The sequence below is a fragment of the Abramis brama genome, assembly GCF_963993115.1.
Source record: "Abramis brama genome assembly, chromosome: 6".
NCBI classification, from domain to species: domain Eukaryota; kingdom Metazoa; phylum Chordata; class Actinopteri; order Cypriniformes; family Leuciscidae; genus Abramis; species Abramis brama.
Window position 1 is genome coordinate 31,503,461 of NC_139968.1, and position 18,237 is coordinate 31,521,697.

The 18,237-nt window shown below is 38.2% G+C and overlaps 2 protein-coding genes across 3 annotated transcripts in view; both read right to left on the reverse strand.

Moving 5' to 3' along the window:
• Window positions 1-16,082, reverse strand: part of LOC311085759 (uncharacterized protein) — a 31,461-nt gene extending 15,379 nt beyond the window's left edge. Inside the window, exons 1-2 of one of the 2 annotated variants that reach the window (XM_084118382.1) lie at window positions 15,987-16,082; window positions 14,959-15,026 (exon numbers count right to left, since the gene is read on the reverse strand). In XM_084118382.1, coding sequence (XP_083974508.1) covers window positions 14,959-15,025 — 67 coding nt within the window. In that variant the 5' untranslated portion in view covers window position 15,026; window positions 15,987-16,082. Of the gene's footprint in view, window positions 1-14,958; window positions 15,027-15,742 lie in introns of both variants that reach the window. The other variant, XM_084118381.1, reaches the window with a different exon arrangement.
• The window catches only part of LOC311085769 (elastase-1-like), a 262,685-nt gene that overhangs the window by 128,922 nt on the left and 115,526 nt on the right, over window positions 1-18,237 (reverse strand). The window lies entirely within an intron of this gene.

Sequence of the window (18,237 nt, forward strand, 5' to 3'; positions counted from 1 at the left end):
GGTGGTTGGGCGTTCGGATGGCGGCGAATTAAAAAAATCCAAAGGAGAGATCTCGTGGAAATCGAACTGGGAATGGATCAGAGACTTTGAGATTGAAAGATACAGGGGAAGAGGAGGATGATATGGAAGTAGGGTGGACACGGATAGAGAGAAGAACAGGAAGGGATCTAAAAAGAGGAAAAAAGGTAAGGAGGAAGGATTAGATAGTAGTTCATTAACTAGTGAGGAAGATAAGGACGATAGAAATGAGGTTAAGAAAGATTTACGGATAATATTAAAATTAAAAAAAGAGGTAGGTGTTTCAGGAATGAATCCATTGGCGTTGACTCATGAGTTGAAGAGATTGTTAGGCGAGATAGCATTTGCAAAAGTGCTACAGGATGGGGCTTTACTGATAGCTTGTAAAAATGAAGAGCAGAAAAACAAAGCTATAAAAGTAAAAAGTGTGGGAAAGCAGACGGTGTTGGGCTTTAAGATTGTAGGACAGAATTCGTGGACTTATGGTGTGATATATGGAGTACCTATAGGAGTTACTATGGAGGACTTAAAAATTAATCTTGAGGGAGGAAAGATCATAGATGCAATCCGTTTACAGATGAATAGGGAAGGGAGGAAAGTGGATAGTTTATCAGTACGTCTAAAGTTTGAAGGTAAATATCTGCCAGAACGGATTAAGATGGGTTTTATCAGCTATCCGATAAGGGAGTATAATGCTCCTCCAATGAGATGTTACAATTGCCAAAGATATGGACATACCGCGTCGGTGTGTAGAGCTAAAATAAGATGCGCAAGATGTGGAGGGGAGCATGAGTTTGGGAAGTGCGGTGAAGGAGTAGAATTGAAATGCTGTAATTGTGGAGGCGGACATAATGCTGCTTATGGAGGATGTGAGGTGAGAAAAAGGGCAATAGAGGTACAGGAGGTAAAGGTAAAGGAAAACGTAACGTATGCTGAAGCTGTGAAGGTAGTGAATGCTAGGAGTAAGCAAAGAGGAAAGGAAAGTATGGAGTATGGGAGAAGAGAGGAAGATAGAGAAAGAACTGATGGTAGGGGGGTTAAGGACGATACAATGTTGGTAAATAAGAAAAGTTTTGTGCTTTTTATGGTAGAAGTAATTAACTGTACAGCCCAAACAGAAAAGATACAGATCATTCTCAAGGCAGCAGAGAGATTTCTAGAGATAAAGGGGTTGAAATGTGAGGAAATAAGGCAAAGTCTTAGCACAGAATTTCAGTCAAGCCAGGAAGTATGGGTTGGATAGCAGATTCATGTTAAGCATTTTACAATGGAATGCTAGAAGTCTGTGTGCTAATGGTCAAGAGTTTAAAGGATACATAAGTCATATGAAGGAGAAGCCAGATGTTATATGTATACAAGAAACTTGGCTAAATTCTAGATTAGATTTTGTAGTAAAGGGATATATAAGTGTGAGAAGGGACCGGGAAGATGGTAATGGTGGAAGTTGTGTCACGTTTATAAAAGAGGGTATGTCTTATAGAGTGTTGGAGAAAGGAATAACTATGGAGTATATAGTGGTAGAGATATGGTTAGGTGTGAAAAATTATGATATAATAAACTACTACAATCCATGTAAAAGACTGACACAGAATAGTCTGGAAGAAATAAAAGGAATAAATGAGGAAAGAGTAATTTGGTGCGGTGATTTTAATGCACATAATACATTATGGGGTGGGTTGTTAACAGATACAAATGGATTAATAATTGAAGAGATGATAGAGAGTAACAATTTGGTTTGTTTAAATGATGGAAGTGGCACACGTTTGGATGTAAATACAGGAAGGGAATCAGCTATAGATCTTACAATTGTTTCATATGTGTTGGGTGGAATTATGAACTGGGAGGTGTTAAAGAGATGTACAATTGGGAGTGATCACTTTCCTATAGTTAGTACAATTGTAAATAATGAAGATAGGAATTTAAATCGGGGCACATCAGAGAAATGGAAATATGAGAAAGCAGACTGGGAAACATTCAGAATGTTGAGCGAGGTAGGACTTAAGTTGATAAAGATGGATGAAGATATAGAAATTGAAAGGATATATACAGAGCTGTATTGGCTATTCGTAATGCTGCAAATGAAAGTATTCCGAAAAGTTTAGGAAATAGAGTGGGGAAAATAGTTCCATGGTGGAATGAGAAATGTACAGCAGCAGTTAGAAGGAAAAGGAAGGCATTCAAAATCTTAAAGAGAACTCATAATTGGAAAAACATGATAGAATATAAGAAAAATCAGGCAGAAGCTAGGAAAATAATTAAGAAGGAAAAAAAGGAGTATTGGAGATCATTCTGTGAAGAAATTGGGAGAAGTACGCCAGTAGAAGATGTATGGAATATGATTAAAAAGATGAGTGGAATCAGGAAAGAATATGATTATCCAGTGTTAAGTATTGGGAAAGAAATTGCAGTTTGTGATGAGGATAAAGCAGAATTGTTTAGGAAAGAATTATCAAAAGTAAACAGCTCTGATAATTTGATGAAGGAATGTAAGGATATGAGAGAGAAGATGTTAATAGAGAATCCATACATAGGGGATAAAAGGGAGATCTCAAATAGCACATTAGATGTGCTGTTTTCATTCCCAGAGTTAAAAAGAGCATTAAATAACACTAAGGCTTCAACCCCAGGTCAAGATGGAATTAGTTATGTCATAATAAAAAAGTTAAGTGATGAGGCGTTGAAAATAATTTTGGAATTTTATAATAGGGTATGGATGGAGGGGGTGTTACCCCAGGGATGGAAAGAAGCACTAATAATACCCATAAAGAAACCAGGTAAAGATCCTAGCAACCCCTTAAATTATAGACCAATTGCTTTAACATCTCATTTATGTAAATTAATGGAAAAAATGATTACAGATCGACTAAGGTATAATATGGAGAAAAATATTTTTTTCTCTCCATATCAGAGTGGATTTAGACGTGGAAGAGGAACAATGGATTCAATCATTAATTTAGAATCAGATATTAGGAAAGCTTTGATTAATAAAGAAACGGTTGTAGCAGTTTTCTTTGATGTTGAGAAAGCTTATGATATGTTATGGAAAGAAGGTTTGTTGATTAAATTAGATCGGTATGGAATAGGTGGTAGGTTATATAATTGGATTAAAGAGTTTCTAATAGAAAGAAATATTAGAGTAAAGGTTGGGGAATATATATCAAGGAAAGGAAGTATTGATAATGGAACACCACAGGGTAGTGTTATTAGTCCTTTATTATTTATAATTATGATTAATGATGTATTTGCTAATATAGAGAGAAATATCAATAAGTCATTGTTCGCAGATGATGGAGCTTTGTGGCTGAGAGGTAGGAATGTCAAGTACATTGTTAATAAAATGCAGTCAGCCTTATTAGATGTTGAGGAATGGTCTCATAAATGGGGTTTTAAATTTTCTGTGGAGAAAACCAAATATTTTTTCTTTACAAATAAAAGGGCAAATATAGATTTAAAGTTGCAGCTATATGATAAAGAGCTAGAACAAGTTAAAGTGATACGATTTTTAGGTATGTGGTTTGATAAAAGGGTTACGTGGAGTACACTCATAAATAAGATGGAGGAAAAATGTAAAAAAAAATTGAATGTTATGAGATGTATTTCAGGTCGGGAGTGGGGAGCGGATAGATTGTCATTAAAAACAATTTACTCAACAATGATAAGAGCGATATTAGACTATGGATGTATTGCCTATGGTTCAGCAACTAAGACACAATTAGGAAGATTGGAAAAGATTCAGTCAAAAGCTTTGAGAATCTGTTGCGGGGCTTTTCCTTCTTCTCCAGTTCCAGCATTGCAGGTTGAGATGGGGGAGTTGCCAGTTCATCTAAGAAGGATGCAATTGTTATTGACGTATTGGGCAGGTTTAATAGGACAAAAAGAAAATCATCCGATAAAAGGATTGCTTGAGGCAAGTTGGGAACATGGGGAAAAAAGCAAGTGAATAGCTTTGGTTGGATCATCGTAGATGTAGTGCGTGAGATGGAATTAAATGAGTATGAAGTTATCCCAACAGTAATATTATCGCAAACACCTTTATGGATTTTACCTCAGCCAGTTATAGACTTATTTTTACTGGAAAAGAGACAGATGAAAGATCAAGAGATACAAGAGGCAAAGTTGACAGAGTATATCGGAAATAATTATGATCAGTATATACAAGTGTATACAGATGCATCTAAGGATCCAAATGGCCAGGTGGGAATAGCATACATCATCCCAAGTTTAAAAATATCAGGGAAAAAGAGAATTTCCAATCAGGTATCAGTGTTTACGGGAGAGTTATTAGCGATTATGACAGCAATAACTAAAGTATATGAAATGGGATTAAATAAAACTATGCACAGATAATATGCACAGATTCGAGTTCAGCCTTACTATGTTTGGACGCTCAACAGTCTGAAACTAGACAGGATTTAGTCTTGGAGATCCTTCAGTTATTGTACATGATACATCAGGAAAAAAATGTAGTTCAGTTTTTGTGGGTTCCAGCGCATACAGGAGTGGTGGGAAATGAGGAAGCAGATCAATTAGCAAAACAGGCAGCGGCAAAAGAAGGTATAGATATGCAGATTTTGTATAGTAAATCCGAACTTAAGTCAATAATTAGAAAGAAGATAACAGAGAAATTGCAATCTCGTTGGGATAATGAACAAATAGGTAGGCATCTTTATTCAATACAATCATCGGTAAACAAAAGAAGGAATTCAAGAGGGAGTAGGAAGGTAGATTGTGTTCTTTCAAGACTGAGGATGGGGCATACGGGACTTAATGCAACATTAAATATAATAGGAAAACATCCAACAGGGTTGTGTGATTGGTGTGGAGTAAGAGAAACAGTAGAACATGTTCTCATTCAGTGCAATAAATATACTGAGGATAGAAGGAAAATAATTGAAGAACTTAAGAAAAATGGTGTGCAGCAATTAACATTAAAAGAACTTTTAAATCCAGTAGGAAGTGATAATATATTAATAACTTTAATACCACTCAGTTAATTCATAGAATATAAAGTTTAATATTAGTTTTGGGATTAATATTAATTTTAGTAGTAGTAGTATTAATAGTATTATTATTATTATTATTATCCCTCGTCCCTAGTCTGGAAGGACCTGGGCTGTAGATGGAGGAGCTGAACACGCAGCAACATCGAAAGGCCAGGTTCTGAATAGTCTGGGATGAGGGAAATTACAAGTCTCTGATTCATTGCCCACAGTAGATGGCGGTAATGCTCTATCTAAGAAGCAAGCTGCCAATAAAAACGGTTCGTTGAAAAAATGCTGGTTCGTTGTCCGAGTTTCTTGTTCCTGGAGTCTCTGTGTTTTGAGCTTTGGAACCTTGTCTGTATGTCACTAATAAATTTCCTCTGCATCTGTATCCTCGTCTCATGCTAACTGTTTCGTGACAGAATGAACCAGCCATAATGTGGATACAGCGGAGTGAGATTTTTCCTCAGGGAGAGGAGAAAGGATCTTCTATTTCCTTGCTGGAATACTTCGCCAGGTGCGCTCAAAGGACTATGGAGGAAGAGAGGACCACGGCAGACGACAATCAGCGGAAAGGAAAGCCTTCACCACTGGTCCCGAAACGGAGGAGAGGGAAGAACCCATCCGTGACAGTTCCTGTGAACCCAGTTCCGGTGGGCCCGGGTTTGGTGGTCCCAGTTCCGGTGGAACAGGGACTGCCGTCCCTGACGCACCGCCCAGGCGCCCAGGCGTCCAGCCTCCAGTTCCTGAGCCTGTGGTGTCTGTTCCTGTTCCTGAGCCGGTGGTGTCTGTTCATGGGCCTCCAGTTCCTGAGTCGGTGGTGTCTGTTCCAGTTCCTGAGCCGGTGGTGTCTATTCCTGTTCCTGAGCCGGTGGTGTCTGTTCCTGGGCCTCCAGTTCCTGAGCCAGTGGTGTCTGTTCCTGTTCCTGAGCCGGTGGTGTCTGTTCCAGTTCCTGAGCCGGTGGTGTCTGTTCCTGTTCCTGGGCCTCCAGTTCCTGAGCCGGTGGAGTCTGTTCTAGTTCCTGAGCCTGTGGTGTCTGTTCCAGTTCCTGAGCCGGTGGTGTCTGTTCCAGTTCCTGAGCCGGTGGTGTCTGTTCCTGTTCCTGGGCCTCCAGTTCCTGAGCCGGTGGTGTCTGTTCCTGTTCCTGAGCCGGTGGTGTCTGTCCCTGGGCCTCCAGTTCCTGAGCCGGTGGTGTCTGTTCCTGGGCCTCCAGTTCCTGAGCCGGTGGTGTCTGTTCCTGTTCCTGGGCCGGTGGTGTCTGTTCCTGTTCCTGAGCTGGTGGTGTCTGTTCCTGGGCCTCCAGTTCCTGGGCCGGTGGTGTCTGTTCCTGTTCCTGGGCCGGTGGTGTCTGTTCCAGTTCCTGGGCCGGTGGTGTCTGTTCCAGTTCCTGAGCTGGTGGTGTCTGTTCCTGAGCCGGTGGTGTCTGTTCCAGTTCCTGAGCCGGTGGTGTCTGTTCCAGTTCCTGAGCCGGTGGTGTCTGTTCCAGTTCCTGAGCCGGTGGTGTCTGTTCCTGTTCCTGGGCCTCCAGTTCCTGAGCCAGTGGTGTCTGTTCCAGTTCCTGAGCCGGTGGAGTCTGTTCTAGTTCCTGAGCCTGTGGTGTCTGTTCCAGTTCCTGAGCCGGTGGTGTCTGTTCCAGTTCCTGAGACGGTGGTGTCTGTTCCAGTTCCTGAGCCAGTGGTGTCTGTTCCTGTTCCTGGGCCTCCAGTTCTTGAGCCAGTGGTGTCTGTTCCAGTTCCTGAGCCGGTGGTGTCTGTTCCTGTTCCTGGGCCGCCCGAGGTGTCGTCTCCGCCGTGGCCGCCCGAGGGGTCGTCTCCGCCGTGGCCGCCCGATGGACTGTCTGTTCCGCCCTGGTCGCCCGAGGGAGAGTCTCCGCCCTGGCCGCCCGATAGACTGTCGTCTCCGCCCTGGCCGCCCGATGGACTGTCGTCTCCACCCTGGTCGCCCGAGGGAGAGTCTCCGCCCTGGCCGCCCGATGAACTTTCATCCCCTATGTCTATTCCCTCCCATGGTCCTGACCCTCCGTCCCTACCCCTGTTCCCCCACACTTCCATCTCCCTCTTGGACTTTTGTCGAGTTTTGTTTGCTGTCGTGGAGCGTTTGGTAGCCGCTCCGTAGTGGGGGGGGGGGGGGGGGGGGGTTGTTATGTCACAGTGTCTGTTGTGTTCCACTGGGTGTCACTAGAGGTCCCTTCTTTCCAGTCTCCATTCTTCCTGGAACCACATTTCCCATGATTCCTTGTTTGTTCCCATCACTTGTGATTACACCCAGCTGTTCCCATTTATGTTGTTAGTGTCTGTGCATAAATATCCTGTTGTTTTAGTTCATGTCACGGAGTCATTATTATATGTCACTCGTCTACACTAAGGTCTGTTTCTAGTCTGTTCTAGTTTTTGTTCTTGCTTGTTTTGTTTTATTGTTATTCTGACGGATTAAATGGTTTTCGACACTGGCATGGACGACTACGATTCTGATTATGATAACTTAGACGCTTGCATGGATGACGATGATTTGGACTGCCCTGAGTACTGTTGCTGCATTTGGATCCACCCATTTCTCCGCTAGCAATCATGACAGAATATGCATATGCAAATGATATGCAGCTGAGGAAATGCATAGTAAAACTAGGTGTTGTAGCTCCATATATGGTTATTTCGGGGATGAATAAGATAAGGAATAAATAAAATCTTTCACCAACTGGGATTTATAAAGGGAATTCAGCGCAGGTTCTGGCGTACAGGCATTCTACTTGAGGAATGATCACTCCCTGAGAGGACAAAGGACCTTTCTGGAAATGAACATTTTAACTCTCTCTTGTGAAAGTAGCACCATCATTTGAGACGTAAGTCTCACCTAAGAAATCCTAATCTACATTTCTTCCCCTCTTCCCCCATCCCTCCTCCCTCATGCTGAGATTACCAAAATTCACCCAAAAATCTATATTGTTTGATATGAATAATTATCATTCAGTATTATACATGTTTGGTATCATTTGAAATGTCTCAGTGCAACTGGTAAAGAGGTCTGATTCCCAAATAAGTAAAACAAAAGGTAATAAGGTTTTTAAGAGTTTAGAGATAACTTGCACACAGAGGAGGGTGGGTCTCTATGGCCTCCTGCTCTCGAAAGGTGTTAATTCCGAATGCAAATTCCCATTGTTAGCAAATGTTTCCATGTGAAAGAAGTTTCTGTCTATATAATGAAATACAACCAGAGGATCAGCGCGATTCTGTACCTCAGATCAGCCCATTAATGCTGAGAGCAGCCGGGACTCTCGGCATCATGTGTTTCCTAATGTCAGGTTCGCATCTTGTTAGAAATGTATTTTCTTCGTCTCAGCTTTGTCCATGTAATAGCTTTTGTCCATAGCATAAATTGTGTCCAGACGAAAAGGCCTGGTTTGCACATTCCTTTTGTGTGTACGTAAGGAAACATCTGTTTCATATTAAGAAGCACCCCAATGTAGAAAGGGGGAGAGAGATGTGTGTGTTTTCTATGTATTGTGTGTTGCAGAAGCCCTTCGGATCTAAAGGACCTAAAGAAAACTGTATCGGATATTGACCATTTATAGTTATGTTATACAACAGTATATATGATACCTATGATGTCATGTATGATTTTATTGGTCAAGATAATGATACTCCCTCTATATTCTCATTATATTCTTTGTGTAGAATACTGGGGAGCTAAGCTTTATCTCTTAAGCTTCCCAGGCTGGTCTCTTTTCTTTTGTTTTATTCATTCACTACCAAATAAAGGACGGAAAGAAAAGGCACTTCGTGTTGGAATGAACTTTATTTCTAACACATCTCTTCTCTTTATTCCAGAGCATTTGATATTTTGTATTGATTATCTTTGAACTGATTATGAAATTGGCATGATACATTTACCTGACATAATAAATAGTAAATATCTGACTTTATTCTAATCGACATTATTTTCGATAAAGAGTAAAAAGTAAATAGTCAAACATTCGCTCACTTTTGCATTAATGCACAGATTTCATTAAAACCTTTTCATTTATGGAGTCAGATGAAATAACGCGAAAATACATATGGGAAAATGTATTTCATTTAATCAAAAATACTTTGCCAGGAGAAAAGACAGTAACACGCAGAGACCTTCCCCGCTGACCGTATGCCTCCATTGCGCCGATCGAGCCGGGGTTTACCGTTTTGTCTTTGTTCACTTAGTTAAGCATTAAACTGCAAGCACCTGCATTACTATCAACACTCAAAATACTGCATGCTAAAGAAAATCATTATCTATTATAAAGTAGCAGTAGTAATTTAGCAGATAAATATTCACATCGTTTTATAGTGAACATGTTATTACATTATCATGAGTGATGTTTTTCCCAAATGAAAATGAACAATGGTTTTAATATAGTAAAAGTATAGTAACTAACCACGTTTTTTGGCAGTTTGATTACCATTTGTTTAACCAGAGTTTTACTACAAATACCATGGTTAAACTGGTTAGTGTAGCAAAATCATGGTTAATTTGTGGTTATGTTTTTGGTTTTATTTGTCGTAAAACCATGGATTAGGATTTTTCTATAAAGATATTTTCACGATGTAGTTATTGTACTAATTTTGACATTTAGGCAATTTAGATAATATAGGTTTGTTAAATCTCGAATATCTAAGTCATTTTAAATTAAAACAATAACACTTGGTTGTAATGTATTAGAATGTAATTTAGAATTGAACTAAAATTAATTTATATTATGCACAAACAAATTTAGCAGGTTTCCTGGGTCAAGAGAATAAGACAATAAAATGTCTTTATATGGTATAGATCCTCTTTCTGAATTAACATAACAGGAAAACAGCAGGGTGAGGTGTGAGTGATGTGTGAAAAGGCAGCCCGCACTAGGTGGGGTTGCTCTTGGCAACAGAAAACTCTGAAATCTGTATGTGAATGGACTTCTTGCAAGAATAAAGTACTACAAAGACAAATGTGTTTGGTTTCCATTGCAGTCTCGCAACTATAGATAATTTCCGCAACACAGTACAATTAGAAAAATAATTTGGAATGGTTGCCAGGAGAAAGCCTTCTCTCTAAAATGAACATGTCAGCGCGGCTTTGATTTGCAGAGTTGCATCTGAACAAACCTCAAGACTTCTGCAACAATTTTGTTTGACAGACAAGACCAAAGTATGTTGGCCATTATGCACAGAAAACCAAACACAGCATATCAGCACAAACACCTCACACCAATTGTCCATCACGCTGATGGAGGGTTGATGATTTTGCTTGCTAAAGCTTGGCTGAAATTGTGTCATGCAATCCACGACTTTCCCGAACTCTGACCTTTCCCGTGATCGCTATGGCCATAGATATCATACGAAGGCTAGATGTCTCGTCCGCGCTGCTGGCCAATGGAGCTCGACATCCGCACACGGCGGCCATCTTACCACAGGGTGCTCGCTCACTCATAACATGGTGCATGTACTTTTAAATAACCATAACTTGCTCAATTTTCTACTGATTTTCAAACGGTTTGGTTTGTTATAAACGTCAGAGATGTAGCTTTTATACTGCATACATATGAATAATTATGTTCAAAATGTTTAAGCATTCAGAATTAGCCTATAGCCACGTTAATAACGTTTGTAAGAAACCAAACCGTTTGTAAATCCGTCCAGATTTCAGCGAGATAAGAGGATTTGTGTGCGTGCTGCTCACTCACCTTAATTCACAGAGCCCTGTGGTAAGATGGCCGCCGGTGATGCCGGAAGTGACTCTGCCTTCAGACATCTAGCCTTTATATGATATCTATGGCTATGGCAACGTAGAACAAGCCGGTAACGAACTTCCGGTTTACGTTAGCCAGCCTGAATATACCGCTATCAGAGAGCCTCAACAAGCCCAAACAATTTGCTTGGATAATGAGGAGTAGAGCTTAGATCGGGCCCAAAAAATCAAGCCCGACCCTACCTGAGCCCGTTGTGTTCGAGCCCGGTCCGACACATTAACTGTATGAGCCCGAGCCTAATTTAGACCCAATCATTTTTAATACGTGGGCCGTTATAACCAGGGGCGGCGCCAGATATTTTTTTTTAACGTGTGCTGAGGGGGTGCTATATATATTATATAAATAATTTTAATAAATGAGCAAAAATTGGCCACTTAATATTTAACTATTTTAATGATCACAATTAAAGTATTAATTTTATTAAATTGAACAAGCACAACATTCGGCATTCAATCAAATATTATTAAAGATTAATTATTATTAATAATGTTATTTCAACACAATATCTCATTATTTTGACATCATATGTGTGCCGAGTGTGCGTGCAATAAGCAAGATGTGCATTTGTAAATCTAGTGACACGCGTGCATTGATTTTTATTAATGAACTATAGTGTTTTCTGTCAGTGTCTGCTGCAAAGATGAAGATGATCATGGTGTTCACTTTTCATAATCAACAACATAGATGGAAAAAATTACATTATAATATTTGAACAAATATGAAACTAAATGCTCTTATTTAATGGCTACAACAAATATAGTAGGCCAACATACTCTCTATTTGTACAAATTGCTGCACATTCAAGTTAATTCTCAAATTAATTTTCAAATTATTGAAAACAATAAACATACCACTTAAAAATATATATACAGTTGTACTGCAGTTTTTTCTAAGTAGCGTTATAAACACTCTTTCTGCGTAGAGGGTCCGTTTATGTTGGAAACAGCTCCCATTCATAAAATCCTTCAGTTTTCGCGTGTTGTTTGTGCACCTGACAACAGTACACGTTGAGCCACAAGGAGCCATTGCTTAATCTGTCAGCATTACTACTAGTCAGTAATCAGTTTCACCCGTTTGTAACGCGACGCGAGTATCCCTTGTGTGCAAGCTTCATTAAGCGTTACGCTAAACCGGAACTGAGATACCGGCAACAGGAAGTATCGAGTGTCATGGCGACGCCCATTAAGACTCACAGGAAAGTTGTGGATAGGATTCACAAACACCAGCAAATCTACAAAGGAATGTCTGAAAAAGAAAAGAATCAATGCAGTATTGATTGAGGTATTGCAGTGGCCCAGTCAAAGTCCAGACCTCGACCCAACTAAAGTGCTGTGGCAGGACCTTCAGAGAGCTGTGCATAAACAAATGCCCGCAAACCTCAATGAACTGAAGCAACTTAATGGAGAAAAGTGGGCCAAAATTCATCCATAATGATGCGAGAGACTGATACTGTTATACAGAAAACGATTCCTTCAACTTATTGCGGCTAAATGTGGTTCTACAAGCTATTAAATCATGGGGTGTACACTTAGTCTTTTCACACATGGCTTTTCCATTTTGGCCTAGTTTTTGTTAAATAAATAATGGCATGGTGTAGCATGTCATGTGTTGTTGTTCATCTGGAGTTGTATTTACCTCATTTTAAGACCTGCTAAGGACCAGATGATATTTTTAATATGTCCTAATACAGTATTAGTATGTCCTAATATAGTATTATGCAAATTACATAATCAATTTAAAGATAATCAATAAAAAACATCAAATGCTCTGAAGTATAAAATAATAGATGCATACCTTACACTCAGCATTACGGGCTGATCCTAAAACAAATAGCCCTGAGCCCTTTGCAACATTTATTTAAATACCAGACCAAGACAGAAACCCCCTCCAAATGGAGACATGAGCTAACAATGGGAATTTGCATAAACAGGGACATAGACCTAGAGAGTTCGCACCTTGTTGAGGAACAGGAGGTTATTTGGATGGAGATCCTAAAAAAGTAACCACTCTCCTCTTTAAGCAAGATATCTCTAAAGTTTTATTAGACGGCTCTGTATACTTGATTCCGATTGGTCAATCGCACCATATCCCACGGAAAGTTATTCCCAGAAACAATTTTTCAAAGCAGTTAACACAAGCTCATCTGGGTTCCTGAAGTCAGCAGCGCTAGAGATTGCTAGGAAGTTTTGAATTTGGTGCGCTGATAAATTATTAAAACTCAGTCGAATCAATATTTTGTGCACAGTTATTTAATTATGCCATCCATCGCGGACTCGCTCTCTCTTGCTTCATATAAAAGCAGCTGCTGCCATTTTGTGACTACTTTTTTGTCCACTGTTGGATTAAAATACAAATAGGTACGAACCGTACGATTTTACAGTTTTTCTCAGTCGCTTTGGTGCATTTCTCATAACACTATTTACATTTGCACAACAGTTAATGCAGTTCTCAAAACAATTAGTACAAACTGCAAAACCTAGTTGATAACCTGCAAAAGCGTGTCACTTGCTCAAAATGGAAAGCCCATTCCTCAAAAGCAAGTATTTATGTCAATGAAAGTGTCAGTGTCATCAAAATACAGTTTTTCTCAGTCGCTTTGGTGCATTTCTCATAACACTACATTTGCACAACAGTTAATGCAGTTCTCAAAACAATTAGTACAAACTGCAAAACCTAGTTGATAACCTGCGAAAGCGTGTCACTTGCTCAAAATGGATAGCCCATTCCTCAAAATCAAGTATTTATGTCAATGAAAGTGTCAGTGTCATCAAAATAAAAAGTCGTGACACCATCGTTTATGAACAAGATAGTCAAATGGCTTAGTCATGTTTTCATTATGACAGTTTACTCTGTAAATGTTTTCCAATGATAAAAGTCAGATCTTGGTGACACTACCTGAAAATGCTCAAGACAGCACTATATACTATTTGCACAGCCATTTGAAAAAATACAGTAAAGTTACACATTACTGTATTTATGAGGTAACTGAGTACAAGACACTGAATATGTATGTTTCACATTTTTACTGCATATGCTCTTTGCAATTCTAATTTGTTCACAGCATTGTGCAAAAGAAAAAATACACCATTATTTACAACAAACATAAACTCCCTGTGCACAACTGTACACAATATTGCAGTAGGCCTATATACTGTATTGGAACTGAACATACAACATACATAGGACTGTAATCATTCATGCACATCCAGAGGTTCCTCTCTGTCTGGTCACATAATTTCATCTACATCACAGCGAATATCATCTCTTGCTCAATTGCAAATTGTTAAATTTAGGAGACTTTTTTAGGATTTTTTTTTTTTTTTTTTTTTTTTTAATGACAGATTTTGACAACTAGTTCAACATTTTTGTATGTTATGACTCAAGCAATGAAATTAGGACTATTAGTTTTATATGGAATGACTATTCAGCATTCACAAGTATAGTTAATTTTGACTGACATGACATAAGCAAATGATAATGTTATAAAACAGCAGAGAGTTGTATGAAAGTATTTGATGCATGTCCAAAAACATTTGCAATTTGTTGGAAGGAATGAGAAACTGATACTATGATGTGCACAAATGACTAAATGTTGTGGAGGTTGAACTAACTGTTGTGCAAATGTAAATAGTGATGTGAGAAATGCACCAAAGCGACTGAGAAAAACTGTAAAACAGTTTAATCGGAAATCAGTATCTGATATCTCCATAATTATGTGTGGCGTAATTTGCGTCGGGGTCCTCATCACCCTGTCGGGGGTTGTTTTGAGAGAACAACCGGCTGGTAGCCTACATGGTAATAATAATAATACATTATCCCTTACTTAGAATATTTATTAGCTTTTGGTTAACCTCTGTGAAGACAAGACCACAGTATCAGTCACTCATTCATTTATCCCCACATTTAATGCAGTATTGAAACAAAATTCAAGTAACGATCAAAAAGAAACGTTTAAGAAAAAGGGGAAACAACGTTGTATTTCCTGGCTAACCAAAAAGTAATTAAAAGCTCTGTTCCAGTGAAAAGTTTTTGAGAAAGTAGGCTACATAAAAGGTGGTTGCGGTGTAAAATAACTGACTCGATTTTATGGGGATTTCGGATTATAGGCCTACTACTGTTATCTGATGATAGACCTACTACTGAATACTGTACATTTAAACACTGGCTATACAAAAAAAAAAAAAAAAATCATAACTTACCAATCAGATGCCATAAACAAATCACAACAAATGCATGAGCCATTTTCTTAAAGAGTTTGCAGAACATTCTGAAATAAGAACACTTGATATTACTTTTTTTTAATCCTTTTTTAACAAATTTAAATCCCAACAAAACCTTAATTTGTTCAATAATCGCAAACAAATTAATGTATCAAGCTTAAAGTTTACTGTCATGTGACAAAAACTGTTTAGGAAAATGTGGTTTTCTAAAGCAATGTTCTAAAACGAAGACAGAGAACAAATTACTCAAGTGCAATGCATGTTGATGTATGTTATAGGCTACACTGTAATACGCCCTTCCTTTTTACGTCACACAGGTCATTGTGGCCTTTCCAAATTCCAGCTTGAACATAAACTTTGTACAGTCAGTTAATGTGATGTTTAATATGATATAGGCTCATGTTATTGTTAAAGTGGGGACACTTTAGAAACTTCTGAAATTTAGAAACTTTTTTTCTTGCATTTGTACTTATGATCCAAATGTCATTTAACCTGAAGCATACTAGCAATAAAAAAATGAAATACTGCATAATAATATTTTATTATTATTATTAATATAGCCTACTGTTCATAATTTTAAATGTTCATAAAGGCTCCATCAGCCCACTTGATCAAAAATACAGTCAAAACCTATAAAATAACCCTAACTATGTGATCACCAACACATTTCAATAGATAAATACTAAATAATTCATCGGAACATAACTCACAGCGTAATTAATATACAGACTGTGGACATAGGCTAAACATAATAACATCTCACCTATTCATGCAAACTTTACCCTCCTCTCCTTCATAAGATTGATTTATTAGGCTACACTGCCGTTGCGTCTCACTTATTTTAAGAGCATTCATTATTTTATGTTTAATCAAAATGTTGACTACATTTTAAGTTTCGCTTCGCTTGTTGTCTCAAAAAGGCAAAAAAAAAAAAATTCATTACGCAAATTACGAAATGTTTTAAAAATGTGAATTGTAATTACAGTTATTCAATGAGACAATTTTACCCTTTTGAAATAATCCATTCCGTTTTGAAGACCGTACACTAAAATCTTCAGTAGCTGCCATTTGCTTGCGCGTTCTCTTAAGAACACGCCCACAACAGGGGAACGTAAATAAGCTTACGTGCGCCACCAAGTGAAACCAATGGTGCTTCTCGAGGGGAGACCGGGGAGTGTTGTAATGCAAGGGTCAGTTAGAGTCAGTAAGAAAAGATATGTGGTGATGTCATCAATATCATAAACTCGCATTACATTTTTGAGCTCACACGACACGAGAAGTAGCATGTGAACGTGAGCACATTGTACATTTTATGACCAAAAAAAAAAAAAAAAGATTTTCAGGAAGTACTTTATTATTATTATTATTATTGTTTTTTTTTTGTTTTTTTTACCAAGATTAGCCTATTTTTTGCCGTTACTTAACTTGCAAAATATAAATGGGTTTGGGTATAGGGTTGATGAAAATGGCTCCATATTTTATATCAAAATACTTTAATGTTTTGTATTTTTGTATTTTTAAAATACTGTAAAATACATTGTAAGAAATCTACATCATAGAAATGTGGCCTCTGATTTGTGTCGACTCAGAACAGAAAATTGATCCATATGGAAAAAGTTGGTCAGAAACATGTAGGCTGCCAGCTTTCCATTTTTTTTTTTTTTTTTTTTTTTTGCATAAATTGCTATTATTTTTAACATGTTAAGTTTTGGTGTTTGTTTTATTAAACCAAGCAGCTGCCCCACAGTTAACTTTAGCTTGCTACTGTTAAATTCGTTGGTTGTGCAAGAAAAATAAATAAATAAAGTTGCTATAAATACAGGTGCCATCAGTTGTCTTCTTATGAATTACTTGTTTGTCATTAAATCAGTATTGCTGATGCAAAGTACGCCCTTCATTGCCAAACACTAAGTAACTAAATAAGGATACAATTATGTGTCCTTCGCAAATGGTTAAAATGTTGGTTACTTTAAAACTAACCTTCATCTGGGAGATCACAGCGATATGTGAATATTTGATCTGTTAACTGGTTGCATGTCAGATTTATTGCATGACTTGGGCAGAGAAAAGATGTTTCTATCGAACAAACAAACAAAACTGAGTCAGTGCAATGGTGAAATGACAGATCAAATAGGCCACTTGATGGCAGGTTTGGAAGAAATTTCATGCTCACTTGTGTAACAACCCCAATCACAATAAGAGCAATTTACAGGTTCTCTACTGGACCAGAGATTTTCTGTGGCTCAATAACTAAGGAAACACTGAAATACCCAAAATTTGTTCATTCAAATGTAATAATTTTATTCTTGCACAATCATATAATAAGACCCAGGGAGGACAGCAGGTTGATGCAATCATGACAGGTGCAATGCAACTGATCATGTATTTGTAATTAATGATAATCAGCAATAAGGTAGCTGTAACGTCTCCAGGAAGATGAAGAAGGCAAACACGAAGGTACAAATAATAACAAAGGTTTAATTATCACAATAGATTCCAACAGGCGAATACACGTAACCCCACATAGCAAATTTTTTCTGGCCCAGCTCCGGACCAAACAATCACTTTTCCCTCGGCCCAAGTACCGCAAAGAATGATGGCCCTGAAGTGGCCCAGAACTGGATTAAATACAAGGGTCACACATGGGCCATAACTGGCCCGAATCTCAGCCAGTTAGTCACCTTTAACTGGCCCTGAACTGGGCCAATACAAGTTTTATTATTGGTACCAATTCTCAGGCATAAGTTAACCATATCGACACCACCCTTTAACCAGAAACCCCAAAACTGAGCCATAACCCAGCCTAATCTTACCCAAACCATGTGAACAAATAAGGCACAAGAAAATTCAATTCTCAAAAATGGTTTATTTAACAATAGGCACAAGCCAATAATAATAAATTATTATTTTCTATTTTTTTAGTACATTCAAAGCTTAACATCTTATTACCACCTCAAAGTGCATTTAATTTCAAAATGTTCTGGTCTGTCTTAAACAGTAGTTTACTTATTGTAGTAATGCACAAGCCAAAAAAAAAAACAAAAAAAAAACATGCAGCTAGAATTTGTGAACACTATTTTAGTTGCCTGAACAGCCAACTATGTACAACATTTTTCAATTCTAACTAAATGAATCTATCAATGAATCTAGCACTGAAATTTAAACATATTATAATGTAATTTTACTCTCAACAAACATAGAGCAAATTAAAAAAATTACTTATGCACATAAGAATGTTTTATGTGTGAGGGAGAAAGT